The 17525-nt window shown below is 43.4% G+C and overlaps 1 protein-coding gene across 1 annotated transcript in view; it reads right to left on the reverse strand.

Moving 5' to 3' along the window:
• Positions 1-17169, reverse strand: part of Ell2 (elongation factor for RNA polymerase II 2) — a 63519-nt gene extending 46350 nt beyond the window's left edge. Inside the window, exons 1-2 of the mRNA XM_041663518.1 lie at positions 16861-17169; positions 658-705 (exon numbers count right to left, since the gene is read on the reverse strand). Of these exons, the coding sequence (XP_041519452.1) occupies positions 658-705; positions 16861-17007 (195 nt within the window). The 5' untranslated portion in view covers positions 17008-17169. The remainder of the gene's footprint in view (positions 1-657; positions 706-16860) is intronic.
• Positions 17170-17525: the final 356 nt, after the last annotated feature.

A 17525-nucleotide genomic window follows, 5' to 3' on the forward strand; every position in this document is an offset into this window, starting at 1 on the left:
AGCCATCCTCTTCTCACCCCTGAGAGCACCAAGCATGCATGTGATGCACATAAACACAAGCAAACATTCATACACATAAATAAAGTAACAAATCTAAAAACATAAAAAGGAGCACTAACACTTTACCTATAAAGCTAACTATCTATTAAAAACACAAAATTCATAGGTCCACTTAATTAAAAGTTATATATTATGCTGATTGGTTTTGGTACCATACCACCTCCAAGCTACCCAAGTGTAGAATAAGACAGACATACAAAACTGCCTATATTAGCAAAGCTCATTCTCTACATATACATTTACTTTCCTACTGTGTCACATTAAAAGATTAAGCACATAGCTACATTTTATTAATATGAACAACTGTAGTACTAACTTGCATAGAATTGTTTAGTTGTGGTAAATACAATATATTTCCATAAAGCCATGATGTTTAATCTTCAGTGAAAAGGTTCAAATGCAAGAAACCCTATAACTGTCCCTGAATTGTGTTTTCCATAAAGATAATCCAAGCACCTTAAACATGACGGAAGATCCCATTTAGTCATGAAGCTCACAAGATTATACAGATTATACAGAGAGTAAAGTGATGGGAAAATTTTAAAGCTTTGGGTATATCAGACAATTAGATTGTTTTCCTAAACTGATAGTACTCACCCCTTGGAGCCCCTGGAACTGAATTGAAGGTCGAAAAGGAATTAAATTCTACAAAAAAAAGAGAAACAGATAAACTTTAGTTACTATGACAAAGAACTAAATAATTAAACCTAAAATCTATGTGTTTTCTTCATCTCACAATATGAAAGAAAACAGTTTTATTACATGCCGACTTCAACATGTAATCACATTAAGAAGTGTTGGTGAGCTGCTCCCATTTGTACGGTTAATACAACCAAAGAGTAGATTTGGGCAGTGTAGCACTCATGACTGCAAACTGACCGACATGATCTGCAAGAAAAATACACTAATTCATTCTTTCAAAATAATTCATAGTTTCCTATTTTTAAAAGGAGTGGGAAAAGGGAAAGGAAAATTTGAGGAACTTTGAAAAAAAAAACACTCAACAGAATGCCACAAATTTAAAAATTTAAATATCTAGGAATCAACTGCATCTCCCTCTCCATTGCCTGTGACTAGTTTTTACTTAAGAGTAAAAAAAGGCTGCCTTTTTTCTCCTTACTAGGAGAGTATTATTTCTTGTAGCATTTTGTCACAGAGCTGTGCATTTGGAGGAACAGCTAAATTGGCAAATATTAGCTACATTTTCAGGGGTCCCCAGGCTATGATCCAAGGGAAGGCTTTTGGAATTATTAAGAGAGTCACGGGGAAATTGTAGACTTGAACAGTATTTAATAGGAACACATCAGCTTGTGAAATACCTTTCATTACCTTACATTTAAACCCAATGAACAAAAATAAAAGTGGTATCTGTCTCATTTCTGCCTGAACTAAAAAGAGAAGCCTCGTGAGGCCCTCCCTTCCACACAGCGCACACAACTTCTATTCTTCCCAAACACCTTTGCAGATTTGTGCTCATCAGGCTTAAAAAAGAGTAAAGAGGGTAGAAAGAATGCATTTTCTATCGGTGTGGGCATAATTGAATATAAAATAAAATGGTGTTGTTATTTACAAAAAGAAAACAGATAATGTCCCAGGGAAGCATCACAGCTGGCACTGGTATTTCAGGTCTACCCCCAGAAGGCAATATTTAACTTCAGACTTAGGGAAAGAATCATAATGCTCCCAGTGACAAGTTCACTCTTGGTGTAAGCAAAGGAAGTTCTTTAAAAATGAAAGTTAAAAAGGTAATTGTGTATTTGGAAAAAAGCACAATCAATGGTGACTCATTCTAATTCAGAGGCTCTCCTGAAAACAGCAAGGTATGGATGACTCTGCTTCCAGTCGAATCTCACCCCAAACTATCTTCTACGGCCAACCTTCCTCCTCCTGAAGTAAATCAGCCATGGGCGCAGATTTAGAGTTGCCCTCCAGAGCATGTTCCCAAGTTCTCAGCATTTCTGTCAGTCCTGGACTCCCCTGACTACAGTACTGGGCATTCCCTTGGAGGCGGGTCAGAGCCGGTCCACTCAGACTCACCCGCTGCAGCTGAAATTCTCCATCAAGTTCACTAACTGTTCTGTGCCATTTAAAAGCAAACTCTTTTCAAATTGCTGACTTCTCCTCTGCACGTTCGCTCTTCCTTGTGCTAAGAGATACCAGCCCTTATTTCAAAAGCCAGAACCTGCCCTTTCCTCATTCTAGATCAGCCCCACCCTGCAGGCCTGCTATACTGGTGATGACAACTGGATCTCTTTTCCATTCCTCAGCTGTCTTCCCGAAGATGGCTGCTTATTACTGCCTACAGGACAGTCATTAGAGACCTGTGGCAGCAAGCATTCACCGACTGACAAGCACTAACATAACTCCCTGACCAACCTGGCAACCTTCCGAATTTGTCTGGCAATGGCTTCTTGGCTCATGAGGCTCACAGCCCCAGAATTAACTTACAATTTTTCTCACTCTCCCACATCATATTCTGTTAGTTACTTGCCATTAGAATCACAGAATTCCAAACACAGAAGACTTAGAAATTACAGTTGATATTCTCTCCTCCAACCCTGGTCCTTGTGTTCCATTAATAACTAAGCTGGTAACAGAACCTAGGGACTTAGCTTCCTTTTTCCTCCTTTTCTCATACATATGTGTGTCCTCCGCACACATCTGCTGGGGGAGATGTGAGCATGGGGACCCAACTCCCCAGGAGTTCACAGTTTTGGAGGGAAAATCATGAGAATGATCAAGCACTAGGTTAAGTTTACCAGGAAACAAAGTAAGAATTACAAGGAAGTAGAGCCTGTGACTTGAAAGGACACCTGAGAGGCTGATGAGGAAAGACAAGCTCAAGGGCAAGAGTGTCTTCAGGAAAGACGGGCAGATCTGCAGCAAAGAGCTCTGAGACACTGGGGACAAAATGAAGGACAGAAACTCTGACTCCTGCCTGAGCTCTCCTGCCCTGGGTATGTCTTTGTTTTTAGTTTCTGTCTGCCACAGAATAGGTAAGACAAATTTCAGATTTCAAGGTCTCTGCTCAAAAAATGCATCGCCCTGTTAAATAACCTTCTTCTAAACTTCCTCCTTACTCTTTCACCAATGATGTCTAAGCCTGTCTTCAAGGTGATAACAATTAGAGGCTTATACTTTTCTGAGTAAGAAAGTGATCTGAAAAGAAGGAAGGAAGGAAGTTGTTGAAAGAAGTATTTTTTTAAAAAGAAAGGCAGCTTTTAAGACATAGGAAGAAAGATGGATTAGGGTAGGGGAAGCCTGGGAAAATGGCTTTGAAAACAGCCCCGATGGGATGCTTTAGAATACTCTGAAAGTGGTGATAAAGGACTCAGTTAGTCTGACTTGCATGTGATGCCAATAGGATATGGTGAACCCACAGACAGTCCCAGGAGGAACGATAAGGTAGGTAGGTGTGTTGATAGTTTGAGTATCAGTCACCAGAGAAAAATGGTATTAAGGTGGCTCCAGGGCTAGCAGTCATCCACAACAGTCGGTCTGCCCTAGAGTCCCTCAAATTAAGCTTTTAGTCTCCTTTGGCAGTTCATGGTCCATTTCAGGTATGTATCACCTGGCAACCAAATAAAGGCCTTCTTCTCTACCTCTGAGTACTCAGATGGCTAGCCAGCCCCGTCAGACACCACTCTCAGCATACCTCCCATAGCCTAAAGTGGTTCTTCCCCACTGTCTGCCAAAGCAAAGTGAACTTTACAGACATACACATACCTATTAACATGAGCATTCCAAACTAGGTTTTCTATCAGTAATTGAAGTTCTAAAAGTAAATGCTGCTTGGCTGGGTGGTGGTGGCACACACCTTTAATCCCTGCAGAAGCAGGTGGATCTCTATGTTTGAGGCCACCTGGTCCACAAAGGGAGTTAGTTCCAGGACAACCAGAACTACACACAGAGAAACTGAGTCTCAAAAAACAAAAGCTGCTCTAAGCAGTTATTTCAAACATGCTGGTTCTTTGTCCACATGGACTTTTATTGTTTGTTTTGTCTAGTTACTAGTAAAAGGGCGATGTTCAGGGCTGGGAGAAAGGCTCAGTGGGGAAGGTGTTTACTGTGCATACATGAGGGCCTGGATTCAGACACTCTACATCCACAGAAAAGCTAGACATGGTCATGTGTGCCTGTAACCCCAGCACTTGGGAAGGAGACAGCTGATCCCAGGGCCTGACTGGCTAGCCTGATTAACTCCAACACCAAGCTCCAGGTTCAGTGAGCACTTCTGCCTCAAAATAAAAAAATAAATAAATAAATAAAACCGAAAAATAACTAAGGAAGACATCTGATGTTAAACTCTGGTCTTACACACCAACAGGGCAGAGCTGTGTGGTTGAGTGCACACACACACAGATGAAAAGAAGTAATGCTCAAATCACTGTATATTTAAAATATAAAGCCAGAAATTGGTGGTGCAGCCACACACCTTTAGTCCCAGCCCTTGGGAGGCAGAGGCAGGTGGATCACTGAGTTTCAGGCTAGTCTGGTCTACACAGTGAGTTCCAGGACAGCCAGAGCTATCCAGAGAAATACTGTCTCTAAATAATACATAAATAAAATATAAAATGTGTCTGAAGTAATAAATAAAATATAAAATATAAGTCAATTTTAAAAGATATTTCTAGGTGGCCCAATATTAAACAGCACACATTACAATAATTCTTAACTCATTCAGTACATTCCTGTTTGGTCTCAAACCCCAGACAAAGGGCTGAGGTGCTCTTCCAAACATCCCTCCGACCCCACTAGTTACAAGGTCCTCCTAGTGGGCATGCCCCCACCCCCATCCTGAACTCTCTAGCCCAGGGACAGGGCTGCTCCTCCACATAATCCAATCATTTTGCTTGCCCTCTCTTTGTACCTTTGGACCTCCAGGATGCTGCACCTGGGTCCCCTGCCCCCACAAAGCTCAGGGTCATGTCCACTCTGGACTCTCCCAGTGTCCCTGCCTCTGGCCATGCTCTTCCCATAGGTTTATAATAAACTTTCTCCTCCACAAAAACTAGTCGCAGTTATGTTTGCTACCTTTTTCATTCAATTCCCATTTAGGAATGGGTTTTTATGGAGCTTCATTCTTTGTTGTTTAGCTTTTATCAAATGTTTGCAGCAAGTGGCTCTTCTGAAAAAAATAGGGCAGTGGTTCTCAATCTTCCTAATGCTGCGACCCTTTAATACGTTTCCTAAAATTGTCACGATCCCCCAACCACAATCTACTTTCATTGCTATTTCATAGCTATAATTTTGCTGTTATGAGTTGTAATGTAAATATTTTTGGAGCTAGAGGTGTGATAAGGGGTTGAGAACCACAGCTCTAGGGTTCTCATTTGAGCAATAAGAAAGACAGTAATCTGATGTCTACACGCAGCCAAGAAGCACCAGGGCAGATTGGAAACAGCAAGAAAAGCTACTTTTGACATTATTTAGTCAAAAGATTTTTTTTAACCACTTAGAAGTTTCACTGAATTTATCCCTTAAGCCAACCCTGTACACAGTTTACAAAAGAGACTCAAGTACAGAAATGAAATAGAGCTGGGTGGTGGTGGCACACACCTTTAATTAATCCCAGCACTCAGGAGGCAGAGGCAGCCTGGTCTACAAGGGCTAGTTCCAGGACAGGACCCAAAGCTACAGAAAAACCCTGTCTTCAAAAAACAAAACAAAATAATAATAATAAAAAAAAATAGACCCCAGCTTCTGGGTCATGACCTCTCATATGGGATTGTGTAATTGAATGTGGGGGAGGGATGCAAAAATCTGCAATAGTAAAAGGTTTCTGAATGTTCAGTGATAAAAATTATTTTCAGTTATGAAAATCAAACTCATTTTGCGTTGGAACACATGACACATAGTAACCTTGGCTCTGAACACAAGGCAGATACATTTACGGGCACTGTGCGTGCTGTCACTTCACACAGTGTCAATGGACAACACCTGAAAATCTCAGCTCACATTCAAAACTACTGTATGCTAGGAACTGTACTGCTTTAGTGTATACTACAGCAAAGAAGTTTTCTGCTCTGACTGAAATGGAAATGTTTAGTTACAGACCAAGAAGACACTTGATTTGGAATTAGGGTAGATTTCCAACAATTTCTAAGACTGCCTTAACATACCCTCATCATTTTGTACTATGTGCTCTAAGCACTGACAATCTTAAAATATAAATACTGAACAACTGAACAACTTTGAAGATGTCTACATCCTGCAGTATCAAAGTTCCTGCCAAGATTTTAATTCTTTGTGAAAAAACAAGATACCCAATCATACATTAATAAAAATAAATGATTGTTTTAATAAATGGTAAAATTACATGTATACAAAAGAATTGTCTTAAAACAAAAAGTAGATTTGTGTATAATTTATCATCAATGTTTGATTAAATACCTATTTTCATATTTAAATACTAGGGGCATATAAAAAGGTTTTTGACAAAGAAGTCAAGAGTAGAGAAAGTATAAGAAACCTGGTGTGGATAGGGAACTCTTCCTGTTTACCATTTCAGGTTAGTGTTGCAACAAGATCTATGACATATATGTATATATGTCCATATATTTCCAAGGACTCAAAATACATCAGAGCCATTACATAATTATATAATTTACCACATAACGGATCTCTGTGAGTTCGAGACCAGCCTGGTCTACAAGAGCTAGTTCCAGGACAGGCTCCAAAACCACAGAGAAACCCTGTCTCGAAAAACAAAAACAAACAAATAATTTACCACATAATTATACTAAATGCCACCAGGTTTCTGACATGACCTGCAGTGACAGACAGAAACAGAGTTCAGGTTTCTTGGGAGTTGAATAAAAATGTCACAAACACTCTTCTCTGCCTCAAACCCTTCACACCAGTGTCACAAATCCAATCTACTATTTTCTCGTGAGTCAATCCAACCTCAGATGGGAGAGAAACCCTCTTTTTACAGCTTTGGGAAAAACAAGACTATGCAGCATTTTAAGTAGTAATTTCTTTTTAGCTATTAAGCTAAATTACAAAAAAAGAGTAAAATAACCAAAACAGAAGACAAAAAAACCACCCAAATCTGCATAATGCAGTCCTTGTTTTGAAATAGAGCTTTTGAAATACTTAATGCAGACCTAATTTAAAAAAATACATTGTCCTAAATCTTAAGATTTTAAACAGCTCTTAAGTAAACATGGAAGAGTCTGAGCTGAAAAACCAGCCAAAATGTTACTGTGACCCAGACTTCTCCAACAATACTTGAAACATAATCCCATCATTTCCCCTCAGGAACCGAATGTTGGCTTTATAATTGTATAATAAGCTTAATGCCAAATATAACTTGTCCCCAAGAATCATGATTGCTAGAATAGAAGTAGTGAAATAGAACAAGGTTAAAAGATCTGTAGCAGCTAAGTCACAATGAGGAGCTGAACCTGAGCAAGTTTATGATCATATTCAACGTTTTAAAGACCAAGCTGGGGCTGGGGCCAACAGGCCATGGGGAGAAGAGTGGAAATGCAAAAACCTGCTGCTGGTCCAGGAATGTAGTCCTAAGAGCAGTGATGGGCCTAGCACTACAACGGTGGTAACGGCTGCAGTCAGATTCCAGGCATTTTAACACTGACGGGATTTGATGATAGATCAAACGTACCAAAAAAAGAGGAGACAAAGAAAGAGCTATGAGTTAAGTTCCAGACAACTGGAAAATGTGGTCATTAATGATACGGGGCTCATTCAAGTGGTACCAGATCAAGAAGTGAAATCAAGTCAGAGGGAAGGTGGGGAGTGGTGAAAAATCACTAAAACTAATTGTGTGAGTGTGCGAGCTGTCAAGAACGATATTTGATTACAAATTTGAGGTGCCTATTAAATGTTGACAATTAAAAAACTAAAGTTGAGTATCACTTTCTTGTCTTTAAGGTTTTTTTCCTTTGTTGATTTTTGAAGACAGGTTCTCAACAATGTCTTGGAATTATGTAAACCAAGCTGGTCTCAAACTCAGATCTGCCTGTCTCTGCTTCCTGAGTGCTGTAACACCATGTGTGGCCAATAAAGTTTTTTGTTGTTATTTTTGTTGCCATAGTTTTGAGCTAGGGAACTTGCTATGCAGACAAAGTTGGAGTCAAGCTTGTGCTAATCCTACTGCCTCTCTTCTTGTGTGCTGGAATTACAGCCATAAGCCACCACACCCATCTCAAAAAGGTGTGATCTGGAGATAAACATTTGCAATTCATTACTATAGAGCTGATATTTAAATCCTCAGAACCAGACAGACTCACCTAGAGAGCTGGGACTGAGATAGGCAGAGATGATCAAAGCAGACAACGCTCAGCAGAGGACAGAGGGAGGGAAATCCTGCGACTCTGACAGACATGGTCGGCTGAATGGAGTGCCTATCTTCCTAGACCGCCTTGATCGTGGGAAGACAGGGATGGAGATGTTTGGAACTTGGACACCTGGTCAGGGACACTTTCAAGTGTGTGGTAAAGACAGCAGGCTCAGCAGATGACTAGTGAAGACACACACATACTTTCTCCCGTCAACACAGACGTGCATGCGTACGTGCATGTGTGTGTGTATTTACACACGTTTGCTTACTTCTAGGAAATGCCAACCACTTTAGTGATGGCAAGAGCTATCCATGTCCGGCTTAGTTTCATACCTTCAGTAACTCGCCCTGTGTCTAGGCGAGTCAGACGTGAATAAAAATGTTTGCAGAATGAAAACAATATACATTTGGTAGTTGTTCCTATCTCTTCATCTTTTTTTACTATTTTATTATTAATTTTATTTATCTAAAATTAATTATAATTATTTATAATTAATATTTTAATATTATTTTATGAAAAATCCAACTGAGTTTTTAGACACAGATATCTTTCCTGATCCCTTGAGGTAGCATGGATTCTTACACGGAACCAGAAGCGATGATACTATTACCTAGAGAGATACACACAGGCTGGTGAGATGGGCCATTGGGTAAAGGTACTTGCCACCAAGCCTGACAACCTAGATTAGATCCCTAGGACACTTATAGTCAAGGAGAGAACTGACTCACAAAAGGTCTCCCATGATCTAAGTGTGCCCTGTCATACTCATAGCCACACATAAATATATAGCAAAATACAACAAATAGATATAATAAAAATTTAAAGATATGCTAACAGTTAAATAACCAGATAAACATTAAATAAATAGATATTATAAATATTTAAAGATATGCTAACAGTACCCAGATAAACCTAAAAGTCTCTAAGCCAGTGGTTTTCAACTAGAACCGAACTGGAACTTGACCGAGCTGGCCTTGACTTCTGCCTGCCTCTTCCTCCAGGGTGCTGGGATTAACGGTTTGTACCACCACACCCAGCTTCTCACCTTTATTTTTAAATATAGAATATCTATCTAGTCAACTAATGTTTTGATTACCAAACAAAAGACGGATGAATTTTCACAAAAACGGTACTTTACTGCCTTAGCTCCCCTACTTCCCTACCACCTCCAACACAGGCTCCCATTTTTTTTTTTTTTTGACTTTCCCCTTTTTAAGACTAAGGATACCCTGACTATTAGCAATGCTAAGAAATTCCAACTTGCTCTTCTGCATTGAAAATCTTTTTAAGGTCTAGTGATTCTGTTCATCTCTAGTAAATACCAATAGACCAGTATATGTGGCCAAGCAGAGACTCCACAATCATCTCTGGCTTGGACTCCATACTCCTTCCTTCCAGGCTCACATTACAGTCATTCTGAACGCCAAACCCAGCATTTTAAAGGCCCTTAAATCTCCACTCAGTCTCCCCATAGCATGAAGAACAAAGTCCTAACTACTCAGTAAGGTGATCAGTCTGCTCCAACCTGCTGCTGTGCCCTTAACCCAGCTGGTTTTTCCTCCCTCCCTCTGGCAATTTGACGAAGCTGCCCCAGCTTTTCTACCACTGTTCCTTATTTACCTATGATACTTGGTCTCGTGGAGATGTGGTCCCCGAGACCAGTTAACACCCAAGGCTTTTATTTCTAAACTAACAACAAAAAAGACTGCAGGAAGCAGAGAAATCCATGCTAGTCTAATGAAGTAATTACTATGAAAGCCAAATGCCCGAGGAACAGAGGTCAATGCAAGGTGCTGATTTGACTCATGAGTTTTTAAGTAGCATGTAGATTAATACGATCTTCCATGTCTTCTGTTACACTGTCACAGCAATTTGAGAGAGGCTTGGATTATGATGGCAAACTACTAGTATAAACTCTTAAACCAGTGCTTTCTGAGGTTTACTCTTACTCAGAAGAGCCCTAACACCACAGTAGGAACTAACTACAGATGGTAGAAATTTAGGAAAGAAAAAAGAACATTTTTAAAAAGGTGAAAAAACATGAATAAAGCAAAGAGAAAAAGGAGTTCTGTCTGGTGACCTGACTTGCATTATGCTATGTCTTCTAGCTTTAATTTGGCAGTAGAAACATAGTCATTAATTTATTATATTAGTTTCCAGACTGGCTTTTCTACATTTCTGCTTAGGTCACAGGAAATGTTCTACACAGCTGTGTGCGTGTAAGGGATTCAAATTTGGGGATCTATTACGTGCTTTTTCTCTATATTGTAAAAGCAGAAATACCCATCATACCATATTTTAGAGCTATCTTCTCAAACATTCCACATATGTTTAGCCCAAAATGGCTGGATGATGGTGCCAACTCCAGAGTCTTATGGTAAAGAGATGGTTCACTGCAAATTGTCAAATGTGACCTAGTCTGACTTCCTGTGGCCCTATCACCAGCTGCCCAACAAGCGTGACAGCACAGCCTTTGTAATCTTCCCAGAGTGGGAAAGGAGCAAAAGGAAGGCTGAACTTCGGGACTCTCGGTGGTAAGCTTCCCTGGAAGCCACTCCAATAATTCTACACTCCTTTTAAATTCTTTTCTTGACCACGTTCCAAGCCTTCACATACGATCTTTTTCTCTCCTCCCAATCTGGGTGCCATGGTTCCCTGGCTATCTTACTTTTTTTCAGGGTGGAGCACTCTCCTTCGCACTGAGAATTAACTCAGCATTTGGATAAACATTTCAAGTAGTACAGAACTGGGGCACACAGTTGTCTCTCTGATTAGAAACTGAAAGCATGCGAAGACCAAGTCCTGACTGAAGAGGGTCTAACCACACTTCTGAAGCCAGACAAATGGATCTACAAGAAACCTCATGGTTAGCTCAATAAACACCATCTGGCAACACTGGCACTGCTGTGGCAGCTGGCGAAGAATGTCTTCTGGATTTACAAAGTAGACGGCTGAAAATACATAGACATAATTATTTGGGAGCAAGGAGGAGAAAACATGGGACAATCACTTTCTGTGTGTGATGATTATTTTTATTTTTTGCACCTTGGTGTTTTGTCTGCATGTGTGTCTATATGAGGCTGTCCAACCCTCTGCCACTGGAGTTACACAGTTGTGAGCTGCCATGTGTGTGCTGGGAATTGAAACTGGAGGTCCTCTAGAAGAACAGCCAGTGCTCTTAACTGCTGAACCATCTTTCCAGCCCCCTATTTTCTCTGCCTTAACCCACAGTGAATTGATTGCTGAAAATTTTATCTGGAAGAAAAGTCTTAGGGTAGAAGCCTGCCTGTTGAAGCAAGAACTAAAAAAACAAAACAAAACAAAAAAAAAAAACAAAAAAAAATCAAAACAAAAAACAAAGATCAAGTGACACATTACCTGGACCTTTAAAACCATGTGTTTTGATTAGAAATAATATATAATTTAAAAAATACAGATAATGAAAAAAAATACAGATAATGAACTTGACCCAAAATTAAGTACACTTGTAAAAAAATTTTCTTTTTTTTTTTGATTTTTCGAGACAGGGTTTCTCCGTAGCTTTTGGTTCCTGTCCTGGAACTAGCTCTTGTAGACCAGGCTGGCCTCGAACTCACAGAGATCCGCCTGCCTCTGCCTCCCGAGTGCTGGGATTAAAGGCGTGCGCCACCACCGCCCGGCGTAAAAAAATTTTCAAATTTAACATTTTTCTAAAATGGCAAAACAAGGCAAAATAATAATCAATAATAATAATAACAATAATTTTAAGCCAATAGAGTTGACAAAAGAAAAGGATTAAAGAATTAATGAATTAAAAGGCAACTACTCCCTGATCTCCCAAACAGCCATGTCAGACTTTTAAGCTATAGCTGGAAAAGCAAAGTAATATTTGAGCCAACCACTTCCGAAGGTTTTTGTTTTTTGAGACAGGGTTTCTCAGTGCAGCCCTGGCTGACTCAGGACTTACAGGACTGCAGACCAGAGTGTCCAGGAACTCACAGAGATCCACCTGCCTCTGCCTCCTGGGTGCTGAGATTAAAGGCTTGGGCCGCCCTCACCAGCTGGCTACTTCTGAAGCTTTTAGCAAACATTTTTATGAAAAGCTGAGGGAAGGGAGTTACAAGTTCAAGGTGTGCTTGAATTACCAAGTAAATTCAAGGCCAGCCCTAACAAGTCAGTAAGGCTGTGCCTCAAAACAAAAAAAAAAAAAGGAAAGGAGGAGACTGAAAATAGTTGAAATGTAGCTCAGTCGGGAATGGATTATTTGGCCTAGCACACAGGAAGTCCTGTGTTTGCAACCCAACACTACTTCGAACAGCGGGTGGTGCCACCAGGCGCAATCTTAGTACTTGGAAGGTGAGGGCAAGAGGACCAGAAGTTCAAGGTCATTGTCAGAAACTTAGCATTTTCTAGGCCAGCCTGGAATTCATGAGATTCTTTTTCCAAAGGGTTCCGTGGTAGAGTTACTTGTCTAGCATATGTGAGGCCCTACATTCAATGTGTTGGGCTCAACAATAACAAAATCTAAAGCTAGGATTTTGAGATTCATTTTATTATATAAGAATATTAACTGGGCAGTGGTGGCGCACGCCTTTAATCCCAGCACTCGAGAGGCAGAGGCAGGCAGATCTCTGTGAGTTCGAGGCCAGCCTGGTCTACAACAGCTAATTCCAGGACAGGCTCCAAAGCCACAGAGAAACCCTGTCTCGAAAAAACAAACAAACAAAAAAAAAACCAAAAAAACAAAAAAAAAGATTATTAAAATGTCAAAAGAAAGAAAGTATATTAGTAAGGAAGTCAGCTAAAATGTATTTTAATCATATATATAGTTTGACATTGGGGGAAATATAAAATCATAATAAAAGCTCTTCTCACATATGCTGAGCACAGGCAGACCACACAGTCACAGAACACAAAGCTGTAATTTATGAGGATTTGCTTCCATGCCCTTTTACTTCAAAATCATCTAGCTAAGTTTAGACAAAGCTGGACAGCCTAGAGATCTGCATTAAAACATCTACAGTTTCTTTAAATCATGAAAATAACTTTCCAGTTGGTATTTCCCATCTAAGCATGTTTGAAAAGGGCTCCAGTTTCACAGGGAGAGAAAAAGCCACAACCAGCACTCCTTCCACCTGGAGCTCTCAGCAACCCCAGCCTGGTTACAAACATCCTCAAGGTTCTTCCTGGAAACAGGAAACTGGAACAGGAAAGGCGAAACTTTGTTTTATGAAACCATGAAGAGCTGTGATCTGAGCAAACTAAGATGTCACCGTGTCCATCAGAGTCCATCTCCATGAGTTCTGAGAACCCAGAGCTCAGAGCATGTGCTCGGTTATAGCTACAGAATTATAGACTTTGCCTAAATCATAGCTTCTAAATTCCTAACTCTGCTTCTATGAGGCTCCATGCCACGTGGATTATTTAGAAGAATAAATCAAACAGATAAAATAATGTGGACAAAAAGAACTCTTGATGCTTAATTTAGCAAATAAAGTTTGTTGACACTTTTGGCCCTTAGAAAGTCATTAAACATCCATCTTTTATGAAGTCAAAGCTTCTTGGTAACTGTTTTTCACTGAGTGCCCTCCTCTACTAGTACAGGGACAGTAACCATCCCCAAACCTTTCCCTTATTATCCACCGCAAACCAACAGTCTCAAACTGCAGTTACTCTTATGGAAAGGGTTCAGGCAGGTGCCCACTGCTGGCAACTGTTACTGTGCCAGGTGGAGAACCCTGGTCACCCAGGCCAGCCCATGGGAGGCTCAAGCTGTGTATTCCAGAGAAGCCTGCAGGAAGGGTCATTAGAGGAGAGCCTTTAGTGCTGCATTCTCTTCCACTTCCTACAACAGGCTTGTCATTTCCATCCTAGCTAGACTCCATTTCCCAAGCCTCTTAACAGGCATTTCTTTTTTTTTTAAAAAAAAGTATTAACTAAGTGACAAAGCTAAGGACAGGAGCTGTTTAACTCAGGGAGAAGGCGGTGTCCAAAAGAAAGAGCTAAGTCAGCTTATTCAACCACTCCCACCCGCTGCATACCGCTGTTTCTACCCCAGTTTTCCAGGAGAATGGGAATTCCAAGGCTTCACATTTAGAAGAGTAGAGACTGTGACTGATCCAATCCACTAATTTACATGCCAGGAAAAGAAAACGAGTGACGGTAACATCATCACAGACTTCAGCGTTTAATTAAATAAACGTTAAAAAATAAAAATAATAAACTGAGTAGAGGGTTGACAGAGAAGTAATTTTAGATCTGGAAAGATACTGACATGGAAACGGAGGGGAGCTGACCACTTGAAACACCCACAGAACTAAACTTGCCTGTGGAAACGCCAGGCTGAAGTGAAGGCCACACAAAGGCAAGAAAAGTCTCCCTTCTAGGACTCCAAGAGACACACAGACCCGTGGACACTGGGGCTTCTCTGTCACGTCAGTTATCATGGGCACTATCTTCTCTTTTCCTAAGTTCCCTATAGTGTGTGGTGCAATACCACTGTTTAACTGTACAGTTTGCCTGCCTTGTCCCAGGAACTGGAGGTGACTTCCTGCCCCACTGTGCTGTGGCCTTTCCTATCCCCAGGTTGGTTTGGTTTATTTTCTAATTGAGGCCTGGGCTCCTCTTCTTACATCCCTGACCTACCTTCTTCCCATTGTCATTCCTTCCTATGCCCTTCCCTTAGAACCCACAACCTTATCTCTCCATCTTGTAGGGCTGAGTTTCTCTCCACTGTCAGCCTCCCCCTCCCCCCCCTTATCTGGCTTTCCCCAGATGGGCCTCCCACTCCAAGCTGGTGCTGGCGTCTTTCTTGCCTGTGAACCTGTGGAGAGTAGCTACAGGCACGTTCAGTTTGGCATTTTTTCTATCTTTCCGTGTCTTTCCTAGTGGCTGTATACTGGTTGTTCTCCTAGTTATATCTGAGGTATTCTCCCAGGGCATTAAGAAGGTATATTTCTCTCTGTGCTTCTCCCTGTTGCCCTCCCCTCAATCTCCCACAAAACCTGTAACTATTTTTCACCATATGTTTCTCTGTGAAGAACATTGTCCAACCAATTCTTTGGGAGCCTCCCAGGAGTACGCTCTGAATCTTGCCTTTTCTGCTTATAAATACCCTGTCATGTGAACTCATGTTCTCCCATGATGTACACAACTGTTCGGGGCCCCCCTCCTTGTGTATGCATGTGTGTGGGAGCCTCTGGAAGCTCTGATGGCCCAGGTTTCTGCCTCTCTGGTGGCTCTGCCTCAGACTATTTTTCTCTGTATGAATTTAAAGTGCCTGGCACTAGTGGGAGCTCAACAGATGTTAATTCTTTTCTCCACTTTTATCTAAGTATGTGAGGTTTAAGTTGGGTGTCCCTCTGCTGAACTGTGCCTGTTTTATGAGATGCACTGAGCTATTTCAGAAAGCCCTGCGGGGTGTAGCTCTTTCTGTCTCTGAACAAAATGTCACTGGTCCCACATATGGTATGCCTTCCCTTCGACAAAGTGTCCACTTTTCGGCTACCTACTCCACAAAACCCTACTACATGTTCAAAATTGGCATCCTTGTACTCCCAGCTAGTTAAATGTCTTTTCGGTGTTCCCCCCCTCTTTCAGTGTGAAAGTATTCCTGGGTTTGGAACTGCGGGTTATGTGCCTCTGAGCCTTTTCCTTTAGTAGTAGAGACAGGCGCTCCGAGTATGGTATGAGTGAGACAGCGCAGGTTTCTCTCCGGGGCCCTGGAGGAGACCAGAGTCTCGATTCAGGATGCCGTGTCTGCCCGCAACCTTCGGGCTCGCTCCTTTTCTATAAACCGCGAGTCAGCACCGGACGCAGCGAGCCTCTCGGCTTTGCCGAGCTTCCTAGAATTCCTTTCCCCAGAACCTGCCGTCCTATTCCCGGCTCCAGTTAGTGTCTGAGTTTCTCCCCAGGATGTGGTATCGGTTTGCTGCCACGCGGGACGCGGTGCGTCTCGGGGAACCCACCGCAAAGCGCCAGAGTCCCGGGGAGTGCAAGGTGTGTCCCCCTCCCCCTCCCCGCGGCTCCCGTGTCCCTGCCTTCCCGAGCACACGGTGTACACTCCCGCCTACACGCGGGGTGCCAGTACCTCCAAGTCCCCGAGAGTACAAGTTGTGACCTCACCCCCACGAAGCGCCGCTGCCCCTCGCTCTGCCGCTTCGCCGCCCCTCGGCGTTTCCCCGAAAACTCGCACCGCGGGAGGCCGCCTGCCCTTGCTCCTTTACTGGTAGCTGCGCGCGCCCCCTCCGAGGACCAAACCAGCCAGGAACCCCGCGGGTGCCGTCGGAAAGTCCCGCAGCGGCGGCGCAGCCCAGGCTGGACCGACCCCGCCGCCAGGGGCCGCCCGCCCGCCCGCCCGCGCCCTAGTCCCCCGCGGCGTCGGCGTCCCCGGCCGCTCCGCTCCGCGGGCGCCGAGGCAGCAGCGGCAGCCAGCGCCCCACCGGTGCCGTGCCAGGGGCCGGGCAGAAAGCGCAGTGGCCGCCGCCTCCCGGAGCGCTCCCGGCCCGCCGCTCACCTTGTGGCTCTGGTAAGTCTCCAGCGCCCGGATCGCCGTCTCGGTGAGCTTCACATGCAGCACGGTGATGTTGTCCTGCCCCAGCCGCCCGCAGGCCAGCCCGTAGCGCTGCTCCTCCCGCAGCCCCGCCGCCCCCCCCGCCGCCATCTTAAACTCCCCGGGGTGCCACCGCGGACGCCGCTCGGGCTTCAGCCTCCACTGCGGCCACGGCTGCTCGGGCTCCTGCAGCCGCCGCCACAGCTACGGCCATCCCGCTGCTGACGTACTGTCATAGACTGCGCGCAGCCAGACCTCGGGCTTCCACGGCTGCCGGCCGCCCCACCCTCGCGCCGCGCCCCGCCCTGGCCTCTGCTCATTGGCCTGGATCCGCACAGAGCCGCCCTCATTGGCCGCCCTTCACCTCGAGGGGGCGGGGCCCAAAGTCGCCGGAGTTTTGCTCCGGACGGGACGTCCGACAGAGGAGAGGCTGACGTCGGGGTGACGCGCCCAGTTAATCGCATCTGACGTCACGTCTTTTCTTGCCTCGCCCGCGGAGATTGGCTGAACTGATTTGGGGATCCCCTGCTAACTGGGCGTCAAGGTTACCAGGTCTGGTTGTCCCAGTCGGAGCCCCGCCCCTTGCAGGGTAATAGTGGGCCGAACGCGGTGTCAGAGTCTACCTGCCC

The sequence above is a fragment of the Microtus oregoni genome, unplaced genomic scaffold (assembly GCF_018167655.1).
Source record: "Microtus oregoni isolate MIOR12 unplaced genomic scaffold, Mior012 000014F_ref0000157, whole genome shotgun sequence".
In the NCBI taxonomy this organism is placed as follows: domain Eukaryota; kingdom Metazoa; phylum Chordata; class Mammalia; order Rodentia; family Cricetidae; genus Microtus; species Microtus oregoni.